The sequence below is a fragment of the Ambystoma mexicanum genome, chromosome 4p, assembly GCF_040938575.1.
Source record: "Ambystoma mexicanum isolate Mex_15411 chromosome 4p, UKY_AmexF1_1, whole genome shotgun sequence".
In the NCBI taxonomy this organism is placed as follows: domain Eukaryota; kingdom Metazoa; phylum Chordata; class Amphibia; order Caudata; family Ambystomatidae; genus Ambystoma; species Ambystoma mexicanum.
The window spans coordinates 198225295-198237747 of record NC_090927.1 but is presented as its reverse complement, the minus strand read 5'-3'; the positions used below and the strand labels follow the sequence as shown (position 1 = coordinate 198237747).

The following is a 12453-nucleotide window of genomic DNA, read 5'->3' as shown; positions in this document are numbered from 1 at the left end:
CCTTAATGAGGGCAACATGGCTACCATAGCCAGAGTCATTATATTATCAAGACTTGACTATGGTAATGCCCTGATGCTAGGGGCTTCCTCTAGGGATGTCTCTAGTTGTCAGGTGATTCAGAATAACGCGGTTAGGCTGGTCAAAAATTTGAGGAAAAGAGACCATGTCACTAAAGATAGAATGGCGTTACACTGGCTAAGAGTAGAGGATCGTATAAAATTTAAAGCTCTCTGCCTGGTTCATAAATGCCTTTATGGCTCTGCTCCAGAGTATTTAAAAAAGAGGTTAGTGCTTCACACCCCCAGTAGAAGTCTTCGCTCCGGGGGTAAATGCCTGTTAATCGTTCCCAAATTCAAGCTGAAATCGGGGTTGGGCAGCTCCTTTTTGGTTCAGGCGCCCAGCTTGTGGAATAGTGTTCCGGAAACACTCAGGTCTGAAACAAACCTTCTTGCTTTCAGGAAGGGTTTGAAAACATATCTCTTCAGATGATGAACCGGGATAAGTTGGATCAGGGACATCGTCAGGGTTCAGCTTTGGATTGGCCTCTTTCTGTGTTCTATGTGTGTCTCTGTTCGTTTAAAGCGCCCTGATGCCCTTGGGCTACCGGCGCTATATAAAAATGAAATGAAATGAAAATGAAAAAAAAACCCAGCGGGCGCAAAGGAATCCGAGGCAGACCAAGGCAGTCCCGGCTCCATTAGTAACGCAGAGGAGGCATCCGATCGGGAATCAGAATATTCCTGATCAGATGTCTCTTCGGCATCACTAATGGAGGTTTCCCCTGGCGACAAGGGCAAACACATAAACACACACAGTGAGAGGGGGTGGCGCGGGGGCACTGACACAAAAGAAACATCAAGTCGGACACAATAAACACACACCTCGCCCACGCAGCACCTTTCAACGCATTCATCAGAAACTTCAAAGGTGGCAGCATAACTCATCTCCGCAACTGGCTGCTGAGCACCTAGTAAAATCTCTACGCCCAGTGCTCTGCCCTCGGCACTTGGTTCTAAACCTAAACAACTGGTTCCGTGCCTAAGATAGCATCACGGACACCGAAACATCAGACGCAGGGGCTGAAACAGGCTGTTTCAGCGCCTCATCAAACACCAAGGTCAGGATATACAGGGGCCACCTCACCTTTAATAAAACTCAGACACGGGAAGACAAGAGGAAGAGGTACTCTTTCTTCTCCAAGATACCCCCTTTGGTGATGCTTGGACCAAGGATAGGTTTCCGGGCACATGGACAACAGCTCCTCGGGGACTAGCGAGTGGGATACCTTCAGGTTTCTCACAACGTGGTCTTTCGGGTAGCGGCCCCACCTCCCTGGCCTCATAGGAAGGGGCTCCCTGTGGGGAGAAGCAAGGACATCTACGGATTCGTCACACTACAAATGCATCCAATACAAGAATGGTTAGTGAAACAATGGTTGCAGGCACAGGGCAATTGGTACGATCTAGTGGAGGTTTTGCAAACCGTGGTGTCGCCGCTTCAATGGTGGACAAAGGAGAACTTGTTAAAGGGAAATCCATTTGTCAACCTGCCAACACATTTCAGTAATCACAACAGACGCATTGCTTTCAGGGTGGGGAGCGCATTGTCCCACCATACAGCGCTACGGCAGGTGGACACAGACACAAGCAAAGAGGCACATGAACGCTCTCGAATTGCTAGCAGTGTACAAGGCACTACAAGCTTTCCATCATTATCTTGCGGGAAAGAATGTGTCAGTTATCACAGACAGCACAACCACCATTTTCTACATTAACAAACAGGGCGGGACGCACTCCTTAAGTCTGTCCACACTAGCACAGAGGATTTGGAAATGGAACATCCAGAGAGGAATTTTCCTCTCGTCGCAACACGTTCCAGGTGAACACAACTGCCAGCAGATTCACCAAGCAGAAACACAAGTCAGCCCTCGGATCATGAATGGGAGTTACATTTAGACATTGTAGGGAACATTTTTGCACAGTGGGGGCATCCGGACGTAGATCTCTGCAACAAGAGAAAATGCAAACTGCCACACTTGCGTCTCCAGGTTCCCAGAGAAGGGTTCTAAGGGGAGCGCACTGTGGATCAGCTGGTCAGGGACATTTTCATATGGATTTCCACCAACACCACTCTTGAACAAGGTCATAGTCAAGATGCATCAGGAACATCTAACAATGATCATAGTTGCACTGTTGTGGGCGTGGCAAACATGGTATTCCCACCTTTTCAGGGTGATCATTTGCCCTGCAATTAAGCTAATGTGTCCACACAACATGTTGCCATAGAATCAAGATCAACCCCTCATCCACATCCTCAGACAGCCATTTTAGCAGTTTGGCTCCTGAAGTCCTATAGTTCGCTCATCTTGATTTACCTAGCAAATGCATGGAAATATTAAAGTAGGCTTGTGAACCTAACACTAGACACTGCTACTTTAACAAATGGAAAAGATTTGTCCTATGGTGTTCAAAGTCAAATGTAAACCCAATTGACTGTTCACCGTCTCGTATTGTTCACCATCTACTTCACTTGTTAGACTTCAGGGCTGGTCTTTAATTGCTTGAAGGTCCATTTAGCCACACTGTCTGCATACATAACATCTCAAAGCAAGGTTTCACATTGGATGATTCCAGTCGTGAAAGCCTTAATAGAGGGGGTTAAAAGACTGTATCCCCCTATTGCAAACCAACACCCTGGATGGGAATTAAACAACGTCCTAGCAAAGCTCCTGCGTCCACCTTTTGAGCATATGAATAAGGCAAGCTTCAAAGATCTCACTTACGAAGCTGCTTTCCTTATAGCTTTCACCTCCATAAGAAGAGGTAAGTTATATCCAGCATTATCCATAGCAGAACCTTTCATCATTATTCATAAGAGCAAGGTGGTCTTAAGTATTCATCCACCTTTCGCAAAGTTAATTTCAAAACCTGATGAACTCTGGGGAAGGGCCCTCCATACACTAGATGTAATGAGAGCTGTCATGTACTACCTCAGTGAAACCAGGCTAATCAGGAAAACAGACCAATTCTTTGTTTCCCTAGCTACCTTGAGGGAAGGAGGCCCTGTCTCAAAGGCAGCCTTTTTTAAATGTATAGTAAAATGTATCCAACAAGGAACTATCCTTTACGCTTAGAGCACACTGGGTACATATTCTACATTACCCTTCCTTGCAAATGTACCTTTGGAGGCAATCTGTAGAGCAGCTACATGGAGTTCAGTTCACACATTCACTCAGCATTACTGTGTTGACACACGTCAACATAACACAAGCAATACATAACTCTCAAAATGGACAGGCTGTCTTAAGAAATGTGTTTACCTCTGTCCCTTCTAACAACCCACCTCCTTCTCCTGGTACTGTTCATTAGAATCACAAGCAAAGCATGTGATTCTAAGCAGATCCACAAGCTTAAGAAGACAAACATTACATACCTATATTCGTCTTTTTGATGCTTGTATCTGCTTGGATTCACATGCGCCCACCCTCCCTCGTTGGGAGTAGAAGGTACGTAGGCAACATATACTTGTTACCAAACATGCCATTGGCTAACACTCCAGAAACACTTCATGAAACCTCAGGTCAGAAATAAAACAATCTGAGGACCTCGACGCACAAAGTATCATGGGTGTAGCACATGTCCCAGTAAGGATAGTATTACAAACATGGCCAGTCAACGTCCCTAGTCGAATGAATCATGTAATACTCTGCACCAACCACTACATGCCAGCCTATGCAAAGCATGTGAATCCAAACAGATAACAAGCATCAGAAAGACGATTACAAGTATGTAATATTTGTCATATATATGACAATTTGGCATGTTAAGTTGAGTTCTTCAGGTGAGATGGAGTACAATTAATATACCAACATGTAAGAGTAAGAAAGAAATTGTGATGCATAATCAAATACATGGTGACAAAAATGCATAATACAGAGTTAATGGGCCTTCACTGACAGCAAAGGTAGGTGGCGCAGTGGAGGCCAAAGCCCAAGCCTACATAGCAAGGGTGTCTGAGAAGTACAGGCAAAGCTTTTCAGACCGACCTTTTTGGGTGGGTTACATGGGATGGAATAAGAACAGTGTGCTCAGTATTGTGGAGGGCATGAGGACATTTCACAAAACTACATACGTAGAGGAAAACTTTCTGAAATAGCGATGTCTTCCATGGCATTGTGAGAGGTTAGGCCTTAAACATTGGAGTGTAGAATGACATGGAGCTGCGTCTTAGGTCTTAGATAATGAGCTAAGGGAAAGAAGGCAGGACTGCTTGGACAGGTACAATCAATAGGTTAACCATGGCGTGGGCCAGCTTGATAAATCTTGCAAATGTGACACCTAATGCATGCGTGAGCCTGAAAGTTGTCTAGCTCAGTTGTTGGATGAATCATATACTGTAGTCTTGGGTAATTATAAACGGGATCGCTTTGGCATTGCAGTGGGATAGGACGAGACACATTTCTGGAGCTCGTTTTAGTGTCCAGTGCCAAATAATAAGGGGTTAAATCAATTCGAAAAGTCTGGTACATCTCACTTGGGTGACAAAGGTGGGTGGGAGTGGAAATATGTAACACGTATTCCTGTTTGGTAGACAATGAGGCATGTCATATGTTCCCTGTGACAGACTAGGCAGGTTACATGATGTATTAGGCTTAGATATGTGATGCATGCAAGAACAAATGGTCCATCCTACACTTGTGGCATGAAGCTCTGGGCTTTTTGTGTTTTCTGATTTATCACCGAGGGGTCCACATCTGAGGCCTCAGCAAGGATGCAGATACCCTCAGTGCACCCCTTTGAGATACTAGGCACCCTGATTCCCTATGCAGCCTTCTCTAACACCTCGCTGTGTGGGATCCACAGGTTGCTTGCTGAGTTTGTTTAATTCTTGCTTGGTACAGGCTGCTTTTCACTGGGTTTAGCCCCTGTGTAAACCCAGTGCACCGGCCACAGCCAGACATTGCTCCTATGACCCTATGACGGAAGCGATGTAGGGTCTCTTCCAGGACCTACCGTGTCAGCAGCTACTTGTAATATTTTGCAGCCCTGGTGGCACTGGCTGTCTGTGACATTTCTGTGTTTGTTTGCAGCTGAAGCAGCTAGGCCACAGTGTTGACAAAGTGGAGTTCATTGTCATGGGAGGGACTTTTATGGCTCTTCCGGAAGACTACAGAGACTACTTCATCCGCAATCTGCACGACGCATTATCCGGGCACACGTCCAACAGTGTAGCTGAGGCTGTCAGGTGGGCATGGACTGATGTTGACTGATGTATTCATGATAAACAAAACAAAACTATGTCCACTGTACTCCCTGCGCGGAACGTGACACCAGCGTTTTACCCAGGCTTCAGCAACAAGCCCGGCTTCTTTTGGCCCTCCCGTTTAATTACCCACATGCCAATCTGCCCACCTTCTAGCTTTCTCTATGACTCACCTCACCTCTATCCTTAACTAATCAGCTGCCTCACCCCCAACTCTACTCTTTCTGCAAATAGAATGAAATCCTAGATCCATCGGCATTACAACCACATTATTTTGTAGCTCTTCTGAAACACATTTTCCCTCCCCGCCTCTGATCTTCTCCCCGCACCGCATCACCACAACTGAAACACACCTAATTATTTGGTCTCCACGGTCTTGCACAGCTATCATGCTTATCAGCTGTCAACTGATCATGGTTAGGAATGTGATGCCTCACTGTAGCTAGCCTGTTTTCTCCACCCACCCCAGCGTGGAAGCACCGCGTACAATCCATTCGACATACTTTGCCATTCAGGGCACTGTCCCTGTTTGGGATCTGTAGATCTTACAGCCAGATCCTAGCAGCCCCCCCACTGATGTCTTCCCCCTGGATAACCTGAGGTTATCAAATGATGAAGCCACTTTTCAATTAGCCTTTTTCTATGAACTTTGTATTTGGGCCGGAAGTGGATGAAGCTCATGAAACACATGATGGAAAAGGAAACCAAGACCGCTGTCACTATTGGGGCACCCTGGCAGAAGGCACCGAGAGCTGCATACACGGGTGCTCAGCATAGTTGCAGAAGAACATAGCAAGATATGTCTGGCAGCTTCTGAAAGTTATTCATTCCATTCTTCCCAAAACAATGGAGGCATATCAAAGCAAGTATAGGCTTTCTAATCAAAAGACATACTTTGTTGCGCGTGACAGATTTTCATTCTGAGAAATGTGCCATTTAATAGGGAAAGTCCTCACACAAGATGTAGAAAAATCCAGAAAGATGTCTGCACTAACCCATGTCCCAAATGTCGTCACCGCTTTCAATTACAACAATTTTGCGATTTGGCCCCTAAATGTTTGACTTCTTCCTGCCATTTACAAACCCGGCCCCCCACCGTCCGAGGAGGAAATGGAAAACGGCTTCACAATCTATATTTTCTTTGTGCTGTGTAATGTTAATTCCTTGAAAACTGAAAAACTATACTCCCGCGCCGCTCGCATCACCATGCACGCCTATCTATAGTCCCTCAGCACATGCCATACCTCCCAGTTTTTGCAAGACTCGGGTCAAGCAATTTGTTGAGGTCTGCTTACTATTTTCTCTACTGGCCCGGCAACACCCCCAACAGAAGACGTTTGAACTCTCCCTTTCCCTTTGTTTCTGTGTGGAGGGACTTGATTTTCGTTTATTATGACTACAAACAAAAAGCCATGTTTCACCACGGGAAAAAGGTTTATTACTGAGCAGCTTTTGTATTATAAGCAATGCATATCTAGACCCATTTTAATTTTAAAAGGGACATTTCGAAGTAGCTTCAGATTAAAATTCCATGTACACCATTGTGGATGTTGTGGTGGTATGCACACATGTCAAAACCGTCCTTTTAGAGAGCTAGTACACCACTTTTCAAAACCCATGCAATTTAGGGGGCCTACGAAGTCCAAAGGTATTTAGTTCCAAGGTGCAGGTGATATCTCTGTTGTGCACAATGGCACTTCCTTGGTTTGCAGGTGCTTGTCTGAGTTTCAGCATCTCCAATTGTGTGATGTGATTTCAGTGTCCATGCTGGCCGACCCACACACTTCTTATCTTGCGTTTTGTCATGGAACAGCCAAAATGTTCTTCACATTATATCTCTCCTAGTACCTTCGGGTGTTCTGGCCTTGTCATCATTTAAAAGTATTCCTCTTTGAAGAATACAGCTCTTCTGAGCTCTTCCAATAGGATTGCAGCATCATTCTGACTGACCTTTCATCAGGTCATCCTGTCTTGATCCAGGTTTCCATGCTTTGGATCACTGGCTCGATGTCCATTTGTCAGTTTGTTCATTTGTTCCAACCAATGTTTCTTACTCAGGCCATGGTTGTCTTCATTGCATTATGACAATGCCAAATACTTTGCCTTGTCAAGAAGAGGGGTCGGCCTCTCTTCCCGGTTGAAGAACGTGATGAGGTAGATGCAAAGCCAACATTATGATTGAAAACGACTGAGATAAAACGGATCCCAATTTTTCCTTATGCCCATATGTATGCATGCAGAACCATGCCTTGTAAATAAAATGCTTGCCCGTACTTCGCTTCTTACTGTAGAGCCACCGTGATGCCGGACTTTCAGACTGACTGAGCAGCAGTGACATCACCAACCTCCAAAGAGAACCTGGAGTTCTTCTGGGTGACTCGCATGCCAACCTGAACCAGCTCAAAGCCATTAGGAGAACAAGAAAGAGAGAGCCTCAAAGAGAAGCTGCAAGCATACATAATAATCACAGAGACAGCCTTGTCCCAGTTAGACACACTGGCTGAGTCTCTGGCATTGCCCCGATAAACCACCAGTGACACAAACAGAAACTTATAATCAACATGATCCCCCTTCTTTGCCTTGCTGGATCAGGAAGGGATTATGTTCCCAAACTGCGCAGACGATACGCAGTGTGTCATCCCCCTGGTTGGCACTCATGCTCTTGACGAAGAGGAACTGAATAGAATCTATGTCTCTATTGAGAATTGGATGCTATGGAATAACCTGGCCTTGAATAGGTCTAAGACAGAGTTATTGATTATCATCACGCAGCCCATGTTATCTAAACTGGGTTCTACATATGACGTCTTCCAACTGGGTGAAGTCAAGATGATCCCCTTCAAGAAAGTGAAAACTAGGTTTCATTTTTGACCAGCAGCTCTCAATTAGAGCACACTTAGGGAGCTTGCTCTGGGCGGCCGTGTACTACATTAAGCTTTTAGCCCATCTCAGACCCCTAATCATACAGGCCAATGCATTGTACGTTTTCGCCTCCTAGTGATCGCGTTTAAATGCGCTCTCTGCATCATGCCTAATTACCTGCAGGATCTCATCGCGGAAAAGGCTTCTAGTAGATGCCTTAGATCTAATGATCAGAAACTTCTAACGATCCCTAGATCCAGAAAAGCAGAAAGCGAGCATTCTCCATTGCTGCTCCCAGAGCCTGGAACGACCTCCCTGGCGATCTTAGATCCCAGAATAAGCTTGAACCTTTTAAGAGAAAGTTAAAAACGTGGTTGCTTGCTTGATCCTCTCCTACTGATGTCCCCTCATGAGTTTCCCTTTGGTTCTTGATCGCCCTGCTTCTTGTGCTTCTATGTTTGTCAGTGCCGTAACGCCCACGTGTCCAAGGTCTGCTCTATACACGTATTTAAAGTTAAAGTAAAGTAACATTGGGGACATGTTCCCCCATAACATGAACAGATACCAGTGACTTAATACCCTGCTATTACACAGCGAGAGCCCGTAGAACCAGTATGCAGGGCTTCAAGATTTCCCCTGTGTACACATGTACACATGTTCCGGGGCGGGGCAACAAATTAAATTGGCTAGGGGAAAATAACCCATCGCTGAGAGGGGAGGCGTACATAAAGGGGGAAAGGAAATGTGAAGTTATGGGTGTACCGGGTGATGTCAGTAGTGGATGTGGAGGATGACCAAAAGGTCAGCAGGAGGAAGGAGGGAGTGCTAGATCATGGAAGAGATTGTATCAAAAGGTGAGGTATTGGTTTAGGAGTGTTAGTGGTTTTGCAATGTGAGTGTGAGAGTGCGAGACAAGTGTGATGTGAGGATAGAGTAAGGAGTGACTCCGAAGGCTGGTACTGGGTGAATGAGGGTGCTTGAGTAGAAGCGGTGAGAGAGTGGTGGTGGTGCGAGAGGAGTAGTGGTGGTGGGAGAGGAGGAGGAGGAGGAGGAGTAGTGGTGGTGGTGGTGGTGGGAGGGGAGTAGTGGTGGTGGGCGGGGAGTAGTGGTGGTGGGCGGGGAGTAGTGGTGGTGGGAGGGGGAGTAGTGGTGGTGGGAGGGTAGGAGCAGTAGTGGTTGGGAGGAGAATAGTAGTAGCGTGGTAGGACTAGTAGTGTGGGAGGACATGAGCGAAGAAGAGAGTTAATGTAAAAAGGGCAGAGGCAGGAAATAGGAGTGAGACATCGGAGGGGAAGTAAACCGGTGGGGAGGAGAAATGGGAGAAAGAGCAGGTAGAGGAAAAGTGGAAAGTTCAGAGTGAGTATGAGTGGAATAGAAGATTCCTACAGAGCAATTGCAGGTTTTCTTTCCCACTTCCTTTAGAAAACAAGCCTGTGGAAAGTGTAGGGAAAGTTAGGAAGTCCATGAAGAAGTCAGGGGGCCTGCATTTAGGGAAACCATTGCTAGCATAAAACAAGAACTTAGACCCGTAGGGGTTACCGTTCAATAGAACTAACAGAGTTATGGACGCCTGGGTTAGAGTGGGAACCCCAAGGAAGATGAGAGGGAGAAAGACAGCTATAGGCCCCACAAAAAAATCTATAAAAGCCCTTGAACTGTGTGTGAGAATCTGAGGGCCTGATAACAGAGATGCATGTTAAAATGGAAAAGTGCCGTGTCTCAGTTAAAAGACGCTTTTCCATGAAGCAAAGGATTTTGATGAAACCCGAGACTGGCTGTAATAAGCCCTGATTTAGGGCACAGCAAAAGCCTTGCCAACAGCCTAACGTGTAAGGGGCTGGCAAGGACTTTGTTCTGAAGCTTAGAGCACTCTTTCCGCACCAGCCTAAAGTGGCGTTAATTAACCGCACCCTGGAGATGTCGTTGGTGTAGAAAACAGGCCGCATTAATTACTACGTTTTAGCTTATTCATAAAAACAAGGAAGTTTGAATGTGAAGAATATGTTGTAAAGAAATATAACACTGAAAGATCACAAGTTGGCAAGAACAGTCTGAAATATTATGCGTCCTTATCAGATTGTCACATTACAGAAAGTGTTGCCGAGGATGAGCAAGCTCGCATTCGGGCCATAGGTGCTCTGCGCATGGTTTCCCTGCAGCGCTTCATCTGCACATGTTTTACATGTATTGTCTTGGCTGCTGCTACATCATCTCCCTACTATCACCCTCAGAATGTAGGTGGGAGGATTTGGAGGGAGAAATGGTGTGTTCCTGCGTGGCATTTAGCACGACCTCTGTGCTGTCCGTGGCAATGTATATCTTCAATCAAAGCTTCTGTGCACTCCTCCTTTAGAAATGTGATTGTTCTGTCCATTAATTGAGACATACAGCCCGCTTGTGCATTCTTCCATCTGGGAATGTGAAACATTGTTTAGGTTTATTCTTCAAGCTTTGCTGATAATCTGGCCATTATGGACATGGCCACCCCCCCCTTGCAATCAACAAGTGTATCAGGGGTTTATGGTCAGTCACCAGAAAGAACTTTGTGCTCCATACGTATGTGCAAAGGTATTCTGTTACCATGTACATGCAAGCATTTTGTTCTTGATGTTGGAGTACCTTTGCTACGCTGTGGACAAGGCCTTGGAAGCAAATGCTACTATGTTCTCTCAGTTGTCCTATTTTTTGTTTTTATTTGTCAGGGTAGCACCCCATATGCACTGGCATCTGCTGTAAGGTAAGTGTCCCATTCATGATTTAAAAGTTGTAAACCAGGAGCATCTATGATCAGCCGTTTACTGTTGTCTGTCTGCCCAGACTTTTTCCGAACCTTTCCTTAGTAGCATCCTCGTCTGCCGTATCATTTATGTAAACCTGGGCACTATGTAAGAAGATCTTACTTTGTCTTTATTTCTGGGTGCAGGGTCTTCCTTCAAGGTTTTTAGCAGATTCATTTTTTAGGTTTATACCCTCCTAAGTAATGCCATTTCCAAGTAGACAGATGTGGTTTTGAAAACTCATTTCTCATGTTTGAGTCAAATGCCTCCTGTCTCCAATTTCAGCATCTCTCTTTCGAAAGGATTGTGTCCTCCCACGTATTCCTCATCTTATGATAATTATCCTTCCAGTTTCAGCTGCTTCGGAATTATTTTTCGAATGGGGTGCTATGTGCCGTCTCGTCGAGTCGATGTCACTCGGGGGCCTCCATTCGACTGTTGATGTCATAATCAGTATAAATAGCGGATGCAGTGCCCTTTGGCTTCAGTTCCGTTTTCCAAGCTAACGCTTCGAAGAATGATGGCGTGCTTCGGCTCTTCACTGTACTTCGTCAGCTATTTTCGATCAACGTAAATGTTTTCCCTTCGTCGGCTCCATCAACGCCTAAGACAGGCTTCAAGAAATGCCAAGACTGTGGATCACGATGTCGATCACCGACCCCCACCGCATATGTCTGGTGACTTGTATCGGTCACTGAACCTCCGACTGTAACTCCTGTCAGTCTGACCGAAAAGGCTCTGAGGGAGCGTAAAGGTAAATTGGCGGTGCGGAGGTTGCCTTCGAAGTCTCTTTCGAAGAGCTCAAAAAGAAAATCTGATGAGTCAAGAGATTCTCCTCGATCAGAAAGATCTAAAAGATCTCGATCGAGAAGTCAATCGCGCCATTCTTCGTCTTCGAAGAAGGCCAAGAAACAGCGCCACAGGTCACCTTCGACCTCTAGTGATTCCTCGGTCGAGGTAATCAAATGTCCAACCAAGTCGGACTCCCCAGCTAAATGGGATGCGTGTTTGTAAAGAAATGCTTAAAATCTTCGAGAATGCAGCCCTGACCCCCTCGTAGGACAAGCAGAAACCCATGCCCCTGTCAATCTGCATCAAGACTGCAAAGGGAAGTCGAAGACTAAATCATTAACATCTTCGAATCCGAGTCATAAGCCGGAACTGCATCAAGAAAAATCTCGATCTGACGAGAAATCGTCGAGGGCTTTTACAAGGCGGGAATCCAGTACATCAACGTTCCTTAGAAAAAAGAATAAAAAGTCGACAACTCCAACGCCCTCGCTAAGCCCATTGGCGCCAGAACTATTGACACCAGCGTCAAAGTCGAATCCGACAAAATCGACTCCAACTTCGAAGTCGTCGATGAATTCTTTGAAGTTGTCAAAGCAAATAGTAACTCAGGAAAAGGTTTTCAAACCCATATCAAAGAAAGACTTTCAAGTCTTTAACCTCAATCTATGAAGATAATGAGCCATCAGATGATAACACACCACAATTTGGATTACAATATGGCACCCCTAATGTGCCAGAGGCGTTGATTTCAGAAGAGTC

General features: G+C 45.6%; 1 protein-coding gene across 2 annotated transcripts in view; it reads left to right on the top strand.

The window, feature by feature from the left end:
• ELP3 (elongator acetyltransferase complex subunit 3) overlaps nt 1-12453 on the top strand; it is a 1295792-nt gene that overhangs the window by 327179 nt on the left and 956160 nt on the right. For both annotated transcript variants that reach the window (XM_069605694.1, XM_069605692.1), the window contains exon 7: nt 5091-5245. In XM_069605694.1, coding sequence (XP_069461795.1) covers nt 5091-5245 — 155 coding nt within the window. The remainder of the gene's footprint in view (nt 1-5090; nt 5246-12453) is intronic.